General features: G+C 39.0%; 1 protein-coding gene across 1 annotated transcript in view; it reads right to left on the bottom strand.

Moving 5' to 3' along the window:
* The window catches only part of LOC136266884 (NLR family CARD domain-containing protein 3-like), a 48,733-nt gene that overhangs the window by 26,504 nt on the left and 1,142 nt on the right, over positions 1-21,087 (bottom strand). Inside the window, exon 2 of the mRNA XM_066061907.1 lies at positions 20,309-20,596. Coding sequence (XP_065917979.1) covers positions 20,309-20,596 — 288 coding nt within the window. The remainder of the gene's footprint in view (positions 1-20,308; positions 20,597-21,087) is intronic.

Below are 21,087 nucleotides of genomic sequence, written 5' to 3'. Positions count from 1 at the left end.
ACAAACCCCTATTTTGACTCTGTCATAAATTTTTAGTTACATGCTCCATCATTTTGAAATGAGTCAATATAGGGATTTGTGGTTTACATTACCACCTCAGCGATCCCTTCTTGTTTCATGGCTTTTTTCAGCAATCCCTATTCTCCCTCTTAAAAATTTCTATTTTTTAATTCATCTGAAGAACTCACACATACCTCATCAAAAGCACCTGAGTTAATGTTTTTATCTGAACCAATCAATTACTGACCTGAAAGTAAAGTGGCAATTACATTTCACTTTCAACTATGTTCAGCCTGTTACGCAGTGCTACAAATGAAGAACAGTAGGAGAAGAACCTCTGCAATTAATCCAGTTACCACAAAAAAAATATGGTCGATTCGAGTGCCCCAAATATCAATTGCTGACTCAAAAGTAAAGTTGCCATTATGTTTTGCTTTCAGCTAAGTTCAGCGCACTAACAGTAAGAGAAGCACCCCTGCAATCAATCCAGTCTCCATGGAAAATACTCTGTGAATTGACAAATTCGGCTATCAGCAAAAAGATACTGGACACAAAGGAGGACAAAGGTAAGTCCATGATGCATGTATTGTACGCAATGCAGTATGCCAAAAGGCACCTGTCAGGCTGAAGCAATGCTGAACAGTGAAAAATTAAGCCTGCATCCCTAGCCATTATCGAGTTATGCTTTTGTTTGAAGGCATTAGTCAGTCAGTCAGTCAGTCAGTCAGTCAGGCAGGCAGGCAGGCAGGCAGGCAGGCAGGCAGGCAGGCAGGCAGGCAGGCAGGCAGGCAGGCAGACAGGCAGGCAGGCAGGCAAGCAGTAGAAAATTCTACTAAATATATACGTATATGTACGTATATATATATATATGTATATATATATATATATATATATATATATATATATATATATATATATATCAAGGCACACGGTAGTGTGTCATGCGGCCCAAGAAGCTGACGCGCCACACCGTAAGTATATTTACAGGAAGAAAGTAAACGCGATTTTCACACCTTTGTAGCTCCGTGATACCTTATCCGATTGAAACCAAAGTTGCTACAGACGTGTCGGCTAGGTAGGGGAGTCCACATTCCACATTTGAAGAAAATCGCTCCAGCCATTTCCGAAATACGAGCGGCCAAAGTTTGGGGGGGTTTTTTCTTCTTCTTTTCGCACACCTCGCAAAATTCGCCATAAAACACGAATGCGTGCTCCAATCGAGCTGAAGTTTGGCATACGTAAGGGCTCATTAAGGCGAACCTCAGTACCAAGTTTGGTAGGAATCCGATTAACATTCACGGAGTTATTACCGATTGTTTGCGTAAAATAAGGTTGAAGGTCTGTCACGCCCACAGGGTAAACCGCTTGAAGGAATGAGCTGAAAATTGCTATGTAGATGGAGTAACTATCGTAGGAGTGCCTTTTTGTGGTTTGAAAGGAATTCAGTTAAGGGCCATCGAGATATGACACAAAATCCAACCTGTGTCACAATTACGCGATCGATTTTTATGAATAAAAAACTATTAGTTTTCACGCCTACCGGGCAAACCGCTCAGAGCAATGAGCTGAAAATCGGTGTGTAGCTGGAATAATTATCATAGAAAGTCCTTGCAGTAGTACAGAAGAATCGGATTACATACCACTGAGTTATGATTCCAAAGCCAACTACGTGTAGCATATGCGAGATCGAGATACTCTAATAAAACAGTCACCCTAATAGAGCATTCAGCTACGTTTACAACTTATAGAATTATATTACATTGCAAGTTATTCTGTAGGAAGTTCAGCTACAACAGTTAATCTTATAGACAATTCACTACAAGCAAGTCACCCTGTAAAGAGTTCAGCTACAAATATGTCACTGTAGAGATTCAGAACATTATAAGTCACACTGAAGAGAATTCAGTTATAAACAAGTCATTCTGCAGAGTATTCAGCTATAAACAAGTCACTGCGTAGAGGGTTCAGCTACAAAAAAAGCTACCCAGTAGAGAGTTCATCTAGATCAGCTACAAACAAGTTACTTTATACAATGTTCAGCTACAAGTAAGTCACTCTGTAGAGAGTTCAGCTACAACCAAGTCACTCTGTAGTACAAACAAGTCATTGTGTAGCTGGAGAGTTCAGCAACCAATCAAAAAACCACTCTGTAAAGAGTTCAACTATACAAACATGTTATAACTCTATAGAGAAAGTTATAACTCCATAGAGAGATCAGCTACAAGACATTACCTTATAGAGAGTTCAGTTACAAAGAAACCACCATGTAGAGAGTTCAGCTGCAAACAAATCACCCTGTAGAGAGTTCAGCTATGAAAAGATCACCCTATAGAGAGTTCAGTTAGAAAAAGTCATCCTGTAGAGAGATCAGCTAGAAGGATCACTTTGTAGAGAGTTCAACTGCAAATAAATCACCCTGCAGATAGTTCAGCTACAAACAAGTCACCCTGCTAGAGAGATCAGCTACAAGAAGTTACCTTGTAGAGAGTTCAGCTATAAAAAACCATCTTATAAAGAGCTCAGCTGCAAACAAATCACCCTATAGAGAGTTCAGCTATGAACAGATCACCCTGCAGAGAGTTCAGCTAGAAAAAGTCATCCTGTAGACAGATCAGCTAGAAGGATCACATTGTAGAGAGTTCAACTACAAACAAATCACCCTGCAGATAGTTCAGCTACAAACAAGTCACCCTGTAGAGAGATCAGCTAGAAGAAATTTCTTTGTAGAGAGTTCAGCTACAAAAAAACCATCATATAAAGAGCTCAGCTGCAAACAAATCACCCTGTAGAGAGTCCAGCTACGAGCTGTAGAGAGATCAGCTAGAAGAAATTATCTTGTAGAGAGTTCAGCTATAAAGAAACCACCATGTAGAGAGTTCAGCTGCAAACAAATCATCTGTAGAGAGTTCAGGCAGAAAAAAGTTTTCCCTGTAGAGAGATCAGCTAGAAACAAGTCATCCTGTAGAGAGATCAGCTACAAAGAAACCATCCTGTAGAGAGTTCAATTACAAATAGATAACCCTATAGAGAGTTCAGCTAGAAATAAGTCACTGTGTAGAGAGATCAACTAGAAACAAGTCACCCTGTAGAGAGATCAGCTATAAAGAAACCATCCTGTAGAGCGTTCAGTTACAATCAAGTTACACTATAGAGAGATCAGCTAGAAACAAACCATCTTGTAGAGAGTTCAGTCGCAAAAATATCATCCTGTAGAGAGTTCAGCTAGAACAAGTTACCTTGTAGAGAGTTCAGCTACAAAGAAACCACCATGTAGAGAGTTCGGCTACAAACAAATCATCTGTAGAGAGTTCAGCCAGAAACAAGTTCACCCTGTAGAGAGATCAGCTAGAAATAAGTCACGCTGTAGAGAGATCAGCTACAAAGAAACCAGCCTGTAGAGAGTTCAATTACAAACAGATAACCCTATAGAGAGTTCAGCTAGAAACAAGTCACCATGTAGAGAGATCAGCTAGAAACAAGTCACCCTGTAGAGAGATCAGCTACAAAGAAACCATCCTGTAGAGAGTTCAAGATAACCCTATAGAGAGTTCAGCTAGAAACAAGTCATCCAGAGATCAGCTAGAAACAAGCCATCCAGAGATCAGCTAGAAGCAAGTCACCCTGTAAAGAGATCAGCTAGAAACAAGTCACCCTGTAGAGTGATCAGCTACAAAGAAACCATCCTGCAGAGAGTTCAATTACAAACAGATAACCTTATAGAGAGTTCAACTATAAAGAAACCACCATGTAGAGAGTTCAGCTGCAAACAAATCATCTGTAGAGAGTTCAGCTGCAAACAAATCATCTGTAGAGAGTTCAGGCAGAAAAAAGTTTTCCCTGTAGAGAGATCAGCTAGAAACAAGTCATCCTGTAGAGAGATCAGCTACAAAGAAACCATCCTGTAGAGAGTTCAATTACAAATAGATAACCCTATAGAGAGTTCAGCTAGAAATAAGTCACTGTGTAGAGAGATCAACTAGAAACAAGTCACCCTGTAGAGAGATCAGCTATAAAGAAACCATCCTGTAGAGAGTTCAGTTACAATCAAGTTACACTATAGAGAGATCAGCTAGAAACAAACCATCTTGTAGAGAGTTCAGTCGCAAAAATATCATCCTGTAGAGAGTTCAGCTAGAACAAGTTACCTTGTAGAGAGTTCAGCTACAAAGAAACCACCATGTAGAGAGTTCGGCTACAAACAAATCATCTGTAGAGAGTTCAGCCAGAAACAAGTTCACCCTGTAGAGAGATCAGCTAGAAATAAGTCACGCTGTAGAGAGATCAGCTACAAAGAAACCAGCCTGTAGAGAGTTCAATTACAAACAGATAACCCTATAGAGAGTTCAGCTAGAAACAAGTCACCATGTAGAGAGATCAGCTAGAAACAAGTCACCCTGTAGAGAGATCAGCTACAAAGAAACCATCCTGTAGAGAGTTCAAGATAACCCTATAGAGAGTTCAGCTAGAAACAAGTCATCCAGAGATCAGCTAGAAACAAGCCATCCAGAGATCAGCTAGAAGCAAGTCACCCTGTAAAGAGATCAGCTAGAAACAAGTCACCCTGTAGAGTGATCAGCTACAAAGAAACCATCCTGCAGAGAGTTCAATTACAAACAGATAACCTTATAGAGAGTTCAACTATAAAGAAACCACCATGTAGAGAGTTCAGCTGCAAACAAATCATCTGTAGAGAGTTCAGCCAGAAACAAGTCACCCTGTAGAGTGATCAGCTACAAAGAAACCATCCTGTAGAGAGTTCAATTACAAACAGATAACCCTATAGAGAGTTCAGCTAGAAACAAGTCACCGTGTAGAGAGATCAGCTAGAATCAAGTCACCCTGTAGAGAAATCAGCTAGAAACAAGTCACCCTGTATAGAGATCAGCTACAAAGAAACCATCCTCTAGAGAGTTCAATTACAAACAGATGACCTTATAGAGAGTTCAGCTAGAAACAAGTCACCGCGTAGAGAGATCAGCTAGAAACAAGTTAGATCAGCTAGAAACAAGTCACTTGTAGAGAGATCAGCTACAAAGAAACCATCCTATAGAGAGTTCAGCTACAATCAAGTTACACTATAGAGAGATCAGCTAGAAACAAATCATCTTGCAGAGAGTTCTGTTGCAAACAAATCACCCTGTAGAGAATTCAGCCACCTTCAGGGGCGTAGGGAGGGGGGGTTCCGGGGGGGTTCAGGAACCCCCCTGTAAAATTTAGACTTCTGCAAGCAGGATCCTAACACACCATTTAGTGTGGCAGGACAAAATGAGTGAGCAATATAGTGTAATGGCACAGCACAACAATTGATAAAACTTACATCTCTCAGGGAAGGATTTACAGAGGTAACATGAGCCCTCTTCAAAACTTGTTAAAAAGATCGATATACTCTAATAGAGCAGTCAGGTATATACTCTAATAGAGCAGTCAGGTATACTCTAATAGAACATGCATGTAAATATCCATGTCCATATGAAGTTTTTCAGACATTCCAACATTAAATGCAAAACTTAGCATGACCTTATACTGCTATAGCTTTGGTATGCAGTGTTTAAAGATATAGAGCTCCAGTAATTTATCACTTGTGTTATGCAAAATGAATTCACGCTATGCATATTTGTATAGTTATATTGTTTGATCGTCATTTGTATCAGTGGATTCATGGCTCCTATACCACAGTGAGATATAACCATCACTTACAGATTACTAGCTATATGTGTCTCTATGTGTTATGCTGTCTGCTTCCACTAGGTGACTTTATCTAGTACTACAGTACCTTCATCCCAGGGCCACTTAATGCATCATAATTAATGTACTTTTTGCATAAAATATAGCGATTTGCTGAGTTTTGATTTATTAAAATATTGAAAGTCTCTCAGCGGCTGGGGGCTGCGCCCCCAGACCCCTGCTTCTAGTAACTCAATGCTGGTGCTGGAACCCCACTTCAAAAAATCCTGGCTATGCCCCTGACCCTGTAGAGAGTTCAGCTAGAACAAGTCATCTTGTAGAGAGTTCAGCTACAAAGAAACCACCAAGTAGAGAGTTCAGCTGCAAACAAATCACCTTGTAGAGAGTTCAGCTAGAAACAAATCACCCTGTAGAGAGTTCAGCAATAAATAAATCACCCTGAAAAGAGTTCAGCTACAAACAATGAGAGTTTCAGCTACAGTTCAGTTATGTAAGAAGTCACCTTATTAACTACAGTATGTGATAATCATCATTCAATGTTAAATATACAAATATTTCATCAGACAAAAGCTATACACACTCCTTTGTTCCACAATTCCTGCAGTAAAAAAAAAAACAACAAGTTAAAAGGAAGCATCAAAGCCATATGGCCAGTTTTGTGGCTTGCAATACAAAAAGAAGTGATATCTAAACCAAAACAGCCAAGCTGTAAAAAAAGAGTGCGGCCCCCAAAAAGGCCAAGGTGAAAAAAGATGTGAAATCCAAGGTGGCGGCCAAGAAATGGCTGTGATGGTAGGTTAATGGCAAAAATTTTAATTACAACAATTCATGTGAATTTGGTGCCGAATCCTAGTGGAGGAGGCAACGCAAATTCACCTGAATTTTCGTAATTAAAAGTTTTGCCATTAACCTACCATCACAGCCATTTCTTGGCCGCCACCTTGGATTTCACATCTTTTTTCACCTTGGCCTTTTTGGGGGCCGCACTCTTTTTTTACAGCTTGGCTGTTTTGGTTTAGATATATATATATATAATTTTTGGAAGCATTTTAGGTCATACTAAGGCTTGGTTATACCTAACCAATATGCCAAGGTGTCATGAAGGTATTGTGAGGCTGGTTTTAGGATATTTTTGGTCAGAAAAGCCCAAAACTTCATGATCCCTAATATACAGTACAGTATGACATTTTGTCTATTGCACAGCATTACAAATACAAGAAGCGCTTCTGCAATCAATTCAATCACTATGGAAAATTTGCACGATAACATAATAGCAAGCACAATACCAAAGCCAGAGAAGCATTATCCACAAATCAACACTTTCACAGTAGGGGAGAAAGACACTGTCGAAGAAATAAATTGACTTTGACATTTTTAATTACAATATAAACTAATTTATTATGTAATTGGTTTTTCTGGAACTATCTCCAGACTTCTGTACTATTAAAGAGCACATGTATTGGTCTGTTTTTAATCTGACAGCTGCTACAACAGAAGTGAGCCACAAAAGGAAGCCCATGATGCATCCATTATAGCTGCTGCGGTAGTTGAATAGACATTTCAAGGGCTTAAGGTTACGGTATATTTAAAAATGAATGAGCAGCACAAATTACAAAACCTGCTTTACACCAAGCAGGGATAAATTATTTCAACAACAGTGTTGTGTTAGCAATGCATTATGCAATTATTTGTACTTGTTTGTTTTTACTGCAGAACAAGAACTGTTCTTGGATGTGTTGTCCACAATAGAGCAATGCTTTATGAAAACATGCCACCAAAAACCAGACTAACAGATTACTGAATCCTTATAAATTTAACACAAGTACCATACGCAAGGAAATTTTGACGTCAAAAAAATTGACAAATCGGTTTAATTTGTCAAATTAAATTCATCAAATGTTTATAAGCACCCTTAAAAGTACAGGTTTTACCAACAATTTCTTGATTTTCGTCAACATTTTATTCGTCAAATCTGCTGAAGTCTGAATTCGTCAAATTTTTCTTACGTCAAAATTTCCTTGCTTACGGTAACTAAACAACTAACATATCTAGGTCCTGTGGAATCGATTTTTAAAGTTATACTGATCGTATACACATTTTATTTAACCTTTAGTACTTTCTTTGAGTGAAATAAGTTCTTTGAAGGGTTGTATCTGTGTCACTGGGAAGAAACACACCATAAATGCTTCCACACGACCTAATAAATTTAATGTACAGTATCACTATGCCCCAGAAATTCCAATAGAGCCTACAGCTTTTGCTGTATTAGGTGGCAGAAAAAACATCATGATGGTAGTAACAGCTGGAGTTACCTGTGCTGCTACAACAACTTGTAGTGTTCCACCTGCCTCAAACTAGACTGTAGCTACATAAAAAACATTAAATATGAAGGGCTTCACCTTCATTTTATACTTTTCACACTGTTAGACTGGTTTTATGACCTTCTCAAAAAGTATTGATAGGCATTCAAAGTTTGAATGATTGCCTGTGACTATACCGTAACCTTAAGCAGTATTGAACAGTGAAAAAACCATACCAAGTCCATAGCATTTTGGTAGTCAAGTTATGCTTGGCTGAAGGCATCAATTAGTTTATTAAATAACAAACTTACAGTATAAATCCATAAAAACTTGTCAAAAGCATTAAGGGTTACTCGAAGGTACATTTGAGCTTGATGAAGCTAGTTTATGTGTGATAGTTTGAGCAGAAAAGTGCACACTGTCATCGGACCATCCACTCTATACTGTACTACCACACTGTATGATAAACATCAGCCTAATCTTGTTCCAGGCCAATTTCACAAACATGTGTAAACACTTTTATACAGAGGGCACCTGTACTGGTCAGGGTCATAGCCAGAAAATTTTAGAAGGTGATCGATCTGATAGATTACCTCAAAATTTTAGTTACACTGTATAGTGGGCTTTTACCACAAAGACATTATTTTCATGAAACATGTGCTCTGGTGACTCTAGTATTATTGTGCCACCATGAAGTGAGAACAAACTGCATATCCTTGAGAGGATTTGCGGCACGTGCCCCACTACTATTGAGCAGTGGCGTAGCCAGATTTTTTTCCCTGGGATGACAAGCCATTCAGTCACACAACACACCTAGACATGCCCATCTCCATATTGACCAATATAGCATTTTACAAATGTGTTATGCATCATTATGTATACACTTTACCTACACTACTGTATGCAAGATTACTTACCTGAAGTGAACGCTAGCTATGTAGCTATTGGCTTTCTTAATCCATATTCACATTTGTAGAGTATACAGGGGTGGATCCAGGAGCTGGCAAGGGGAGGGGCACAAATAGGCTAAGTTGTAGGTGGTTGGGGATTGAGAGCTAGATTCTCTTGTTAGTTGCTGCATTTTTGAAGCAGCAAATAATCACCTCTTAGTAGTGTCTCACTGTTAATTTTTGCCATTTTGGCCTTTGCAGATGGTTATGAAGTCTTAAAAGCTGTTTTAAAGGCTTTGAATGTCTTAAATAACAGCAATACAATAAGAGGCACTTAATATGCACGAAGGTGCTGGTTGACTTTCACTGTGACAGCTACCTTGACTTTAACAGTTTAACTGGCTTGCTTTAGTTTCAGGCGAATTTGTAATGAATACTAGCTAGTAAAATGTGCATATTTTCATGAGTTTTTATACTCCACAAGGTTGGGGGGGGGGGGGAGGGGGGGGGGCATTTGCCCCAAATTCCCCATCCTGGATCCGCCATTGGTGTATGTGTCTTAATACCAGACTAGGAAGAAAATCGAATTAAACTACAAAGCGCTTTTAGCATTTTATCACATGACGACTATGCCCTGCCACTAGAGTTGTTAGCCTAGAAACAAAAACAAAACAATCGCTGACTGGACAAGTCCTCCATATCATTGAATTATCACTAAGCAGTATCCACACGACTATCATGAACCACGATAGTGGGTTCATAATAGGGATCGCCCATGTTTTTTTTTGCAAAAATCCTAATAAAACGCACACCTAAAAACCACCTTGAAAAGCATCCTTCAACTCAAAACAACTCCCTGGTGGTTCTTTGCAATGAGTATAAGTCCACTAGTAAGTATCAAGTGAAAAGGAAACGGTATGTGTATTTCAGACAAAACTGCCCGTTTGTTCATATTATTATTATGGGTATTGGTAAAACCGGGAGGGGAGCGGGAGATTTCTTGGTAAAACCGGGACCGGGAACTGGGAGATCACGTACACAATACTGCACGCAACTGTTATTTTTGCACTAAAGATGGTTTGTTGATGCAGAAGAGGACTCATGCAAGTAGTCTCCCCTCCTTCCAACAGCTCCAAACATGAGAACGAACTAGCTATAGACTCGGGAATTGCAATATTTTTTACAAAAGATCGAGATACTTTAATAGAGCAGTCAGCCACTCTAACAGAACAGTCTCATATTCTGTGTCTTAACTGCAACAACAAAGTGAACAGTCTTAGAGCTTTCAAATTAAAAAAAAAATCATGCTCCCAGAATGTCACCCATATCATTGTCTTCCATGCACTTGTATAGCTGTATGCTTCATGACTTTCATTACTATAAGTTCACCCAGACTCTTTGACCTGCTCCACTTCCACTGATTATATTGTACTGACCTGCTCCACTTCCAATGATTTTATTGTACCAAGTTATTATTGCTCTGGTTGTGTGGATCCAGAGTGCGTGCACTTTCACAGTTAGCTACTGTCAGTATATAAATTCAATATTTATACAGCAAAAAATTTTGTTTGTCAGTTAGCAATAAAAGTTCCTTAAATTATCAGACTGATTTATAAATTACCCTCTGACAATTGGCAACTACCATTCTGAGCAGTATACAATACAGACAAAATAATGAACATCTACAAGCACAAAACTTAACACTGCATGGATACAAAACAAATATACATGGACACAAATGCAACAATTAACTTAAGGCAAATTATTGAACAAATACACGAAAACAAATAAACAGCAAGAACAGACACAACAGAGAAGTTGCCAGGATTGTCCAAAGCACCATGCACCTTTATGAACTGGAGTATATGTGAAAACTTCTTGTCTGTGAAGGAACAATTCCACTCTGCTAACAGTATAAGGTAGCCAATGGAGCAGCCTATCTCTTTCAGGAACCTAGCAGACAGGCCATCTGGGCCTGTGGACTTCCTAGGATCCAGAGAGTTCAGATGAGACAGAACCAAAGATTCAGAAATCTCAGACATTGGCCATATCTCTGGAATGCTTCAAGGTATCAAGTTAATATTTAACACAAGATATAGATAAATTAATATCTATTGCCTTATATTCTAGTTACAAAAGAGACCAATTGAAAAAGAATGCGTGCACATAAAAAATGAGTATGTCAAAGTTGGGTCACATTTATGATGTCAATCAAAGAAATAAGATGTTGCCAGGCAAATGAATTAAATACAGTATATAGCTACCATCATTATTAAGTCAGTGGAACAAGCCATAGCATGAGAAGGACAACAGTGACAATACTAATGGATTGGACTCATAGAATAGTGCTCACATCAGCATGCATCCTTTCAGGGACTGTGCATGGGGACAGAACTCAAAATCAGAATTTTCCAAAGAAAACTTTTGATTTAGTAGAATTAATAATTAAGTAGCAAAGCATATAAGGTGGAGCAGGTCAAAGAGTCTGGGCAAACTTATAGCAATGAAAGTCACATAGCTAGCTATGCTCTCGGCTATGCTAGATTAAGTAATCATTTAAAGTCTCTAGTTCTTGTTAGGTTAGGTAATCCTAAGGCTGCAGCACATGTTGCTGTCAGACCTTCAGTGCTGGTCACTGTAAAGTGCTAATTGGGGTGAGCCTGAGTGAGCCCCACACTAGTCGGTAGTCAATGTTGGTTGCACGAGCGTCGCGTGTCCGAAAATTTCCCTAGAAACACGGAAAGCCCCATACTGTGTAGTAGATGCGGGTGGTTGTACGAGCGTCGCATGTCCGAAAATTTCCCTTACAAACACGGATAGCTCCACACTGCGTGTAGATGCGTGGTGGATGTACGAGCGTCGCGTGTCCGACAATTTACCTTACAAACACAGAAATTGGTATGGCATGTGGTTCCAAATGTTGCTCAGAAGCAGCTGACGCTATGGCCAGCAATGAAGATTCTGTTAGGCAAGAAAGACTAAGGAGGAGAAATCAAAGAGACAGATTAGGCCACTCCAAATAAATTCTCTGTTTCCAGTCCTGGACTCTGGCATATTTGCATGCGGGCGGGCGGTCCGGCATTTCCATTATTTCATTATAAGATTGACTAGCTTTTCAAGCATTATTTGCCTGGCATAGCCAAAAAGGCTGCATAAAAGCATGTTTAAGTTTGTTCCTTCCTTTGTAAGTTGCAAAAATAACAGAAACGTGAAGTTTGTGCTGACTTGATAGCACTGCTGACACGTGAGCTGACACTGTTTCAAGATAGCTGTTACTGAGCCTATCAGTATGCAAGAATGACTGGAAAATAATGGAAGAATACGGAATAATGGAATATTTAGAGCTGGCAGTAACCAGATTCGGGCGGTGGACGGGAAACAGAATTTATTTGGAGTGGCCTTAAGAAGAGAGACGGAAACTGCTGAAGAAAGAGATGCAAGGTCTATAAACTGGGCAATTACATGTTAGTGAAATTTTCATTTCGTGTTTTCAAGGTGATTTGATTCATTGTTTATTCCAAAACTATAACCACTCCCCGTAACCCAAAGCATTACAAAGAACTTATTAATGCGTACAATACGCTGCTGGCTATATATCTGGCGGTACGTGGTAAACACCTCGTACAGGCTCAGCCTTCTGTGTTCACCCTCCAGTACCAAACTGGTAAGGTAGATAAAAACAACACAAAACAAACGTAGCCCCTGAAGTCAGTGGTCTCTGTAAAACTCGCGATAACAGCAATCTGTGATGACTTATTAGAGCTGAAAAAGTATCCCATAACCTATATGAGAAGAAAATGTATATAATCAGTACAACACTTAACTATGATCTACTAAATATTACAGGTGAGCTGAGTAGTCTTTGATCTTAACCAATTAATCACTTAATTTGCTGGTTCCAGCTGACCATATATTTCCATTTTTGAGGCAAACTTCCTGAAATAACAAGCTTGCGATGTAGTTACAATGTTACCAACAATCATCGTACTACAACACTCAGGCTCTCCCCAACATGCTTTTAGCATCTGTCTAGTAATAGTAATTGGGGCGAGCCTGAGCTAGCCCCACACTAGTCAGTAGTCAATGTTGGTTGTACGAGCATCTCATGTCCAAAAATTTCCCTTACAAACACAGATAGCCCCACACTGTGTAGATGCGGGTGGTTGTACGAGCGTCGCGTGTCCGACAATTTACCTTACAAACACGGAAATTGGTACAGCATGTGGTTCCAAATGTTGCTCAGAAGCAGCTGACGCTATGGCCAGCAATGAAGATTCTGTTAGGCAAGAAAGACTAAGGAGGAGAGATCAAGGTCTATAAACTGGGCGATTACATGTTAGTGAAATTTTGTTATATAGACTGGCCAGACGTAGAGAATACGATAGACGTAGGCGTGCTGCTATGATGCCAGAACAACACCAGCAGCAGAGAGAAAGGCGTCGGGCTTTAAGTGAACAGACTGGCAGTGTAGAGAGGAATGATGCACTCAGCAGGAGAAGGCAGAATTATAGACTAAGGCGAGACATGGAAACAGATGAAGAAAGACAATTGAGGTCAACCAATTTCCAGGCTTTGACATTTTTGTACACCATACCAATAATTATGTTGGTGATACTTCATAGTTTTCTATTATCTTTGTCCCTTTGACTTCACTTTAATGTAGGTTGGCTAGCTGTAGACAATATGAAAGTGGACAATGTTTAGATACAGTGATGCTTCAGGGTGGAGATATCCAAGAAGGTCTAAGGATAACGCAGGATGCTACTCAGTCATCTCCATCAATGAATATTCATATCCCAAACATTACAGTTGACAATCCTGACATAATTCATACAGTGAAGTAATTCCATAGAAGTCTTGCGTCACTACAGAATGTGTTGTGTAATGTCTGTTTAGAGCAATTCCCCAGCTTCATAAGCAATACTACAGCAACAGAAATGTGCTGATTTCTGGCATCTTCAGTTCGTGTTTTCAAGGTGATTTGATTCATTGCTTATCCCAAAACTATAACCACTCCCCGTAACCCAAAGCATTACAAAGAACTTATTAATGCGTACAATATGCTGCTGGCTATATATCCAGTGGTACGTGGTAAACACCTCATGCAGGCTCAGCCTTCCGTGTTCACCCTCCAGTGCCAAACTGGTAAAGTAGATAAAAACAACACAAAACAAACGTAGCCCCTGAAGTCAGTGGTCTCTGTAAAACTTGCGATGACAGCAATCTGTGATGATTTATAAGAGCTCAAGAAGTGTCCCATAACCTATATGAGAAGAAATGTATATAATCAGTACATCACTTAACTATAATCTACTAAATATTACAGGTAAAATGATTTGAGCTGAGCAGTCTTTGCCAATTAATCGCTTAATTTGCTGGTTCCAGCTGACCACATATTTCCATTTTTGAGGTAAACTTCCTCAAATAACAAGCTTGCGATGTAGTTACAATGTTACCAACACTCAGGCTCGCCCCAACATGCTTTTAGCATCTGTGTAGTAATAATAATAGTTTGAAGCATACAACTACAAAAGGCAGACAGTGATGGGTGACTTTCTGGGAGCATAATTCCCATGATTGACCTTTTTTTTAATTCGAAAGCCCTAATACTATACTTTTTTTACTTATTACAAATAAATTAACATGCAGGCTACTGGCCGTTAAGAGACAGAATATGAGACTGTTCTATTAGAGTGGCTGACTGCTCTATTAGAGTATCTCGATCTTTTGTAAAAAGTATTGCAATTCCGTAGCCTATAGCTAGTTCGTATAATATCTCAGGTTTGGAAGGAAGGGAGACTACTTGCATGAGTCCTCTTCTGCATCAACAAGCCATCTCTAGTGCAAAAATAACAGTTGCTTGTAGTATTGTGTACATCAAGGTGTACGTGATCTCCCAGCTCCTGGTCCCGGTTTTACAGAAATCTCCCGCTCCTGCTCCCCTCCCGGTTTTACCAATACCCATTATTCATAATATTATTAGACATTCCAGGCCAATTTTTAAATTTTGGAAAAATGGACATTTTATATGCTCAATAGATAGAGTATTGATTGCCCATCTCAGAAATACATAGTTTGTTGGGTTGGAATTAGCTACTTTGGCATGCACAGTGCTTAAAACTAAAAAAAGGTACATCTTTTCTCCAGGGCTCCCCATACATTTTAAAGGGAAAATGGCACAATTGAATCAGGAAGCCATCTAGCAATCTGCACTGTCTTGAAGCTGCAGTTGCTTCTAGCTGCAAGTTTGCACATGTAATGAGGGTAACTTCAGATGTTATTGGATCTCAGCAATCTTTGTATGCTTTGTGGTGAGCAAATATGTTTCACCTACTGCACACTTCTCAATACAATGGTCAATGGTGTATACCCATAGGTAATTGGCTATCTCAAGTAAGTAAAAACATCAAGTTAACAACTTATAAAAGTAAACAACTAAAGTGGAGGTGCCACAATGATGCAACAATACCTAAGGTGGAGTCGTGGTTTCAATTATGGCATTGTTATGCTGACTTTGAAGTGTTTTGTATATTTGAGCTGATGACACAGCCATCAGAAAATTGCTCTGGAGCTGAAAATCGCTAACCCGAGCGAAGTAACTACGCACTTTAAAGTAAGCACCAGTGACTACCTTCCACCCGACAGTAAGTTTTTAAAAGTTTTAAAGTATTCTACATACATTACAAGGCTTGAAAAGATTACAAAACAAAACGACACAAAACTTACTTACATGTAACGCGCATGACTAAACTAAGATTTTCATGATGATCATCGTGTGGACAAACCCCATAGCAATTTTCATCCTGATTGGAGCTCGGACTATGGAGCAATCCCAAGTTAAACGCAAGTTATTGTTTTGTGCCAGGGTTCTATTGGGGAATATACGGAGAAAATTTATTTAAAAAAATCTCAGATACTGGAATGCCTACATTATTATTATGAAGTGGCTATATTTACGGGCCCGTAACGTAGGATTTTTTTGCTATATTTACGGCATTCCTAAGTGCGCATGGCAAGCATCTTGTGAGTTAGTCGGTCACGGTGCAAATATTTATTTAGCTGGTCGTTTGTTGTATAACTCGAGTATCAAACACACTAGTTGTATGAAGGTAAGTTTTTGGGTGAGTTCAAGGCGAGAAGACATCATCAAGCTGGTTCTTAAATACATTTAGAGACTGTGCCGTAACTACATAATCTGGTAAACTGTTCCAAGAATTTACTGCTCTTACTGAAAAAAAGTGACATCTTGCTCTGGTGGTAGCATGGGGCTTGTATAGCTTGTATATGTGGCCTCTAGTAGAGGTGACTGAGGAGATGGTAAAAAGGTCAGAAAAGTCAATGCTAATATCATTGTTAACAAGACGGTATAGTAGTATCATATCACCTCTTAGTCGACGATATTGCAATGAAGGTAAGCCCAGTATACGTAAACGTTCTGTGTAAGGGGTGTCTTTCAAGACAGCAAGTGCTCTAGTAGCTCTACGCTGGATCTTTTCAATGTTTTGTTGGTCAAGACTGTAGTGTGGCCCCCAGATAATGTTACCATACTCAATCACTGGTTTTACCAAAGACTTGTAAAGAGTAACAAACATGTGGTTATCTGTGAAATGAAAGGTCTTCCGAATAATAGCCAGTGTCCGATTAGCTTTATGGGAATGAAATTTAAAGTTGTCATCAATGAGTACCCCAAGATCTTTGTATCACTGAAAGATATTATTGTACCCTGAACATTGTACTCGCCATACTCATGTGGTGGACCAAGATGCAGTAAGAAGCATTTAGAGATGTTAAACCTTAGTTGCCACTTGTTGGCCCAAGCCAACAACTTGTTTAGTTTTAATCATCTTGTAACTACTGAAAATCCTGAGCATCCTGTATTACATGAAACATCTTTACATCATCAGCAAATTGTAAGACAGAACTACTGACTTGGATAGGAATGTCGTTAACATAAATATTAAACAGCAGGGGATGGAGCACAGAGCCTTGAGGCACACCACTGAGAACATTACACCAAGTTGAAGCTTCACCATTAATAACTACTCTTTGCTTTCTGCCCACTAAAAAGCCTTTTAACCAGCCTATAGGAGGTTCCCTGTTAAGCCATATGACTCCAGTTTAGTGAGTAATCGAGTGTGAGAAACTGAATCAAAAGCCTTAATAAATAATGTCAACTGAGTGGCCCTGTTCAAGAGATTTGGTCCAACAGTTTAAGGCAGTGAGCAGTTGGGTAACACAAGATCTTCCACCAGTGAAACCATGTTGGTGAGGAGTGAATAAATTATATTTGACCATGTGTTCCATTATTTTGTCCTTGATAATACTTTCCATCATTTTAACAATAGGAGAGGTGAAGCTGATTGGTCTATAATTACTAGTAATAGTGCGGTCACCTTTCTTGAAAATAGGAGTGACTAAAGCCTCTTTCCAAGCATCAGGCAAAGTAGAAGAGTTAAAAGATTTATTAAATAAAATTGATAGTGGTACACTGAGCTGTTGTTCAGTGATAATATTGGCCAACCATCTGGTCCTGACGCTTTGGCTGGGTTGAGCATAGACAACTTAGCATATACTTCTTGTGGTGTAAATTCTATGTCACTGAGTGGATCCACAACGTGGGATATGTAAAATGAAGGTATGGAGGATAGATCTTCTTCAGTAAAAACACTAGCAAAATAATTATTTAACAACGTGCACTTCTCACTATCAGAATGTAAAACTGTATTGTCAGGACCATGAAGAGAGTCAATTGATGGGTGTACTTTTAATTGAGAGTTAATATATTTCCAAAGCTGCCTAGGATTTTCTTTGGTTCAAGAGGCTAACTTGTTTTCATAGTTAGAACGTAAACGTCTTGTCAAGTTTCGTAGTTCATTTCTTACTTGACTGTAACATAGGTAATCATCCCGAGAATTACTATGGATGTACTTATTCCACAGTTTGCGTTTTCTGTTTCTTAAATTGAGGGCTCTTTGGTTCATAAAAATACACGATTTCCTTCTAGGTACATCTTGAGGAGTGCAGTCATCAAGAATATCTGTGAATGTTTTTGCAGCCAAGCAGAGTGAATGTTCAGAGGTGACAAAACTTCATCCCAGTTGACTTCTTCAATCAAATTTCTCATCTTATCAAAGTTAGCTTGACATAAATTATATTGCTTTGGTACAAGTAGAATAACACAATATGAAGACACACATGCATGATCACTAGAACCAATATCAGGGAGGTAATTTATGGTATTTATCATAGCTTCCTCATTAGTAAAAACTAAATCTAAAACATTAGCAGTAGTGTTTGGTCTATAATGAGTTGGTTCTGTTACATGTTGAGATAAGTAAGAATCGTGAATTGCATCTAGAAACATTTGTGAGTATGATGTACTACATGACAATGATGACCAGTTGATATTGGGGTAATTGAAATCACCACAAATGAGAATATGAGAGTATCCTTGGAGTGATAACAACAGGTTACATAAGTTGATGGTACATTGGTGTATGTCAGATGATGGGCTGCGATAAATGCAACCCACTAGCAGTGAGTCGTGACCTCTAAGAGTTACTTGAATCCAGATATGCTTGACAAAATTGAAACTATCAAAATGGACTTTACTGAAGGACAACTTCTCAGAAACATAAATACCCACACCACGAACAGATGATGAGATAGCAACATCTGGATCAAAATTAAAAATAGGAGAATAGCCATTGAGGGAAAAACGTGCAGAGGTTAATGTATTACAGTGAGCTTTTGGTAAAATTTCAGTGATTAGTACAATATCTGGCTCATTGCCAGCAATGGCCAATTCCAAATCATCTCTTTATTTAAAAATCGGTCAGTACTTGTGTATAGTATATTGAGTCCCTCAATGTCACAGAAAATGTTGTAAGGAAGATTGATTTGATCCACCCATGGGTGCTTTGGGTGTTTGGGCTGAAGTGTGTACTGCTGAATTATGCTGCATGGGCTCAGTGCGAGGACAACGAGACACTATGTTTCCATTACGTATAATAAGATTAGTTTCACCACTTGAACTTCTTCTTTTGAGTTCTGTAACAACCTTCTTGTGTCTTTCCCTTTCCAGCTTAGTCATGTCAGTTACAAAATATACTTGTTTAAATTCATTACTTGAGCGTGAATGAGGAGCAGCTGACAGGATACTTTGCTTATCAGTCTCAGAATCAAATCTGACCAATAAGGGACTGTGTTTATTTTGTACTTTCCGACCAAGGTGGAATAACTTCTCAATACTGATGTCATTATTGCTAAATGACTTACATACTTCAATAAATTTGGCTTTATCAGCAGCTTGATTAGTTTCCTCAGGAAGGTTGTAGACAATAACATTTCTGTTACGTCGATCACAATCAGCTATTCATCAGCTACATCAAATGTAGACTTAGTTGCTTCAATGCCACTTGAACATGAAGTCGACTTAGTTGTCAATTCAGATGAAGCTGATTGTAACTGATCCTATAGAGTAGTGTTCTGAGTACAGAGATCCTTGATCTTTGTTGCAAGGTTTGTCTGGAGAGTTTTTAATTCAGCTTTCAGGTCCTGTAGTGCAGAAGTCTGCGACTCAGTAACATAGTTGAAATCCGTGCATCCACAAGTGAAAAACCTTTGTAAGACTGGAAAGCTACAGGGAGTGCTTGAGAACAGGGGGCACAGAAAAATACAATATTACTGGAGGCATTACCAATCAAGATACATTGTTCCTCACTTAACTTGACGCAGCTCGTGTGAAGTCGAGCTCCACACTAAATGCACTCCATCACGTTATCAGTAGCTGGCTTACAGCAAATGATACAATCCTCGTCTCTGGGTTTTTTACTGTCCTTGTTTGGGGGAGATGTTGCATTTCGCTTAGCAGCCATTAATCACTCCAATTAACGCTCGGTGTCCTGGTAAAATCATGTACAAAAACAACAGTACTGACGATATAATGTTAGAACCTTGGCAGGTACCATAAGTAAAATCCAAAGTGAGCACGGTACAACACTCATTGAGTTGGGGGAGAAGAGCAATTTGACGAGCATCATAAATAAGTACCCATAACTCACGTACCATACACTGTGCGAACACGAAACAAAGAATTTCTTGTTCCCCATGAACAGGAGAATCTGGTGGTGTATAGGTTTTTGAGGTTTGTTCAGTACCCAAAGCGATTAAAACATGCACAAAAATTTATCCCAATAAGTATTTTATAACAAAAAAATAAAAAGGGCCGGTTTTCGCTCAGCGGGTCACAAATACAAAAAAATCATACCAGTCTTCAACTTGTTGTCTATTTGAGTCGATAAATAATCCAACTCAACACACACACACATACAAAGCAAATGTTGAAATATATACACGTGCACTACTCAGGTGCTAAGTGTTGCATGGTGTACTGAAATATATGCATTAATGTGGTAAATACAAAAATCATACCTGTCTTCAACTTGTTCTCAATCTGACTGGATAAATAGTCCAACTGAACATTCTTGAGAGCTTCTAGTAATTGTTGCCAGCTGGCATCCTCTTGTGTGTTCAACCATTTCTCAAACACACTCTTACAACAATCCTCAACACTATGTGGGTGGTCTGCTGCAATCACTTCCAATACTCGTTGGTCTATTAGAGAAGGGTCTAATAGATGCACACCAAGATCTCTCCACTTGTCTGCTATTGATGGTACCACCTGATCATACAGATCTCTTAAGATAGGTCGACTATCACCTGTATGGGAGTGGTGATTAAAGCATGACAGTTTTTGAATTAGTTGTGAACACCAGCATGAAGTCTTTTAATAATGATAGTGACTAAAAGTGGTAGATAAATTACATCATCATGACTCATAGTGAGGCCTACACTAGAATGTGTATATCACTAGACAGAGCTTGGTTTTCTGATCAAAATACAGGAGTTTTACCACTTCTAGGGCAATATCAAAGTGTCACATGACTCTTTAATTGACCAAAGGGAATGTGGTTATACAGTCTACATTAGGAATGCAGGGGCAGCTCCAGGGTGATTTCTGAGGTTTCCAGAAACTGGTCACATTCAGATCAAGATACTCTAATAGAGCAGTCAATCACTCTAATATAGTAGTCACAGTGTTCAGAGTGGCAGTGTAGCAAACTATGTAGCTATAAATAATGTACATCATCACTGATATTAATACAGTTAGTGGAGGGCAGTTTTTCTCAACAGGCCGTTACTTTTTTTTT

Source organism: Dysidea avara, chromosome 9 (assembly GCF_963678975.1).
Source record: "Dysidea avara chromosome 9, odDysAvar1.4, whole genome shotgun sequence".
Classification (NCBI taxonomy): domain Eukaryota; kingdom Metazoa; phylum Porifera; class Demospongiae; order Dictyoceratida; family Dysideidae; genus Dysidea; species Dysidea avara.
The sequence above is the reverse complement of the archived record's forward strand: the minus strand, read 5'-3'. Positions and strand labels throughout refer to the sequence as shown.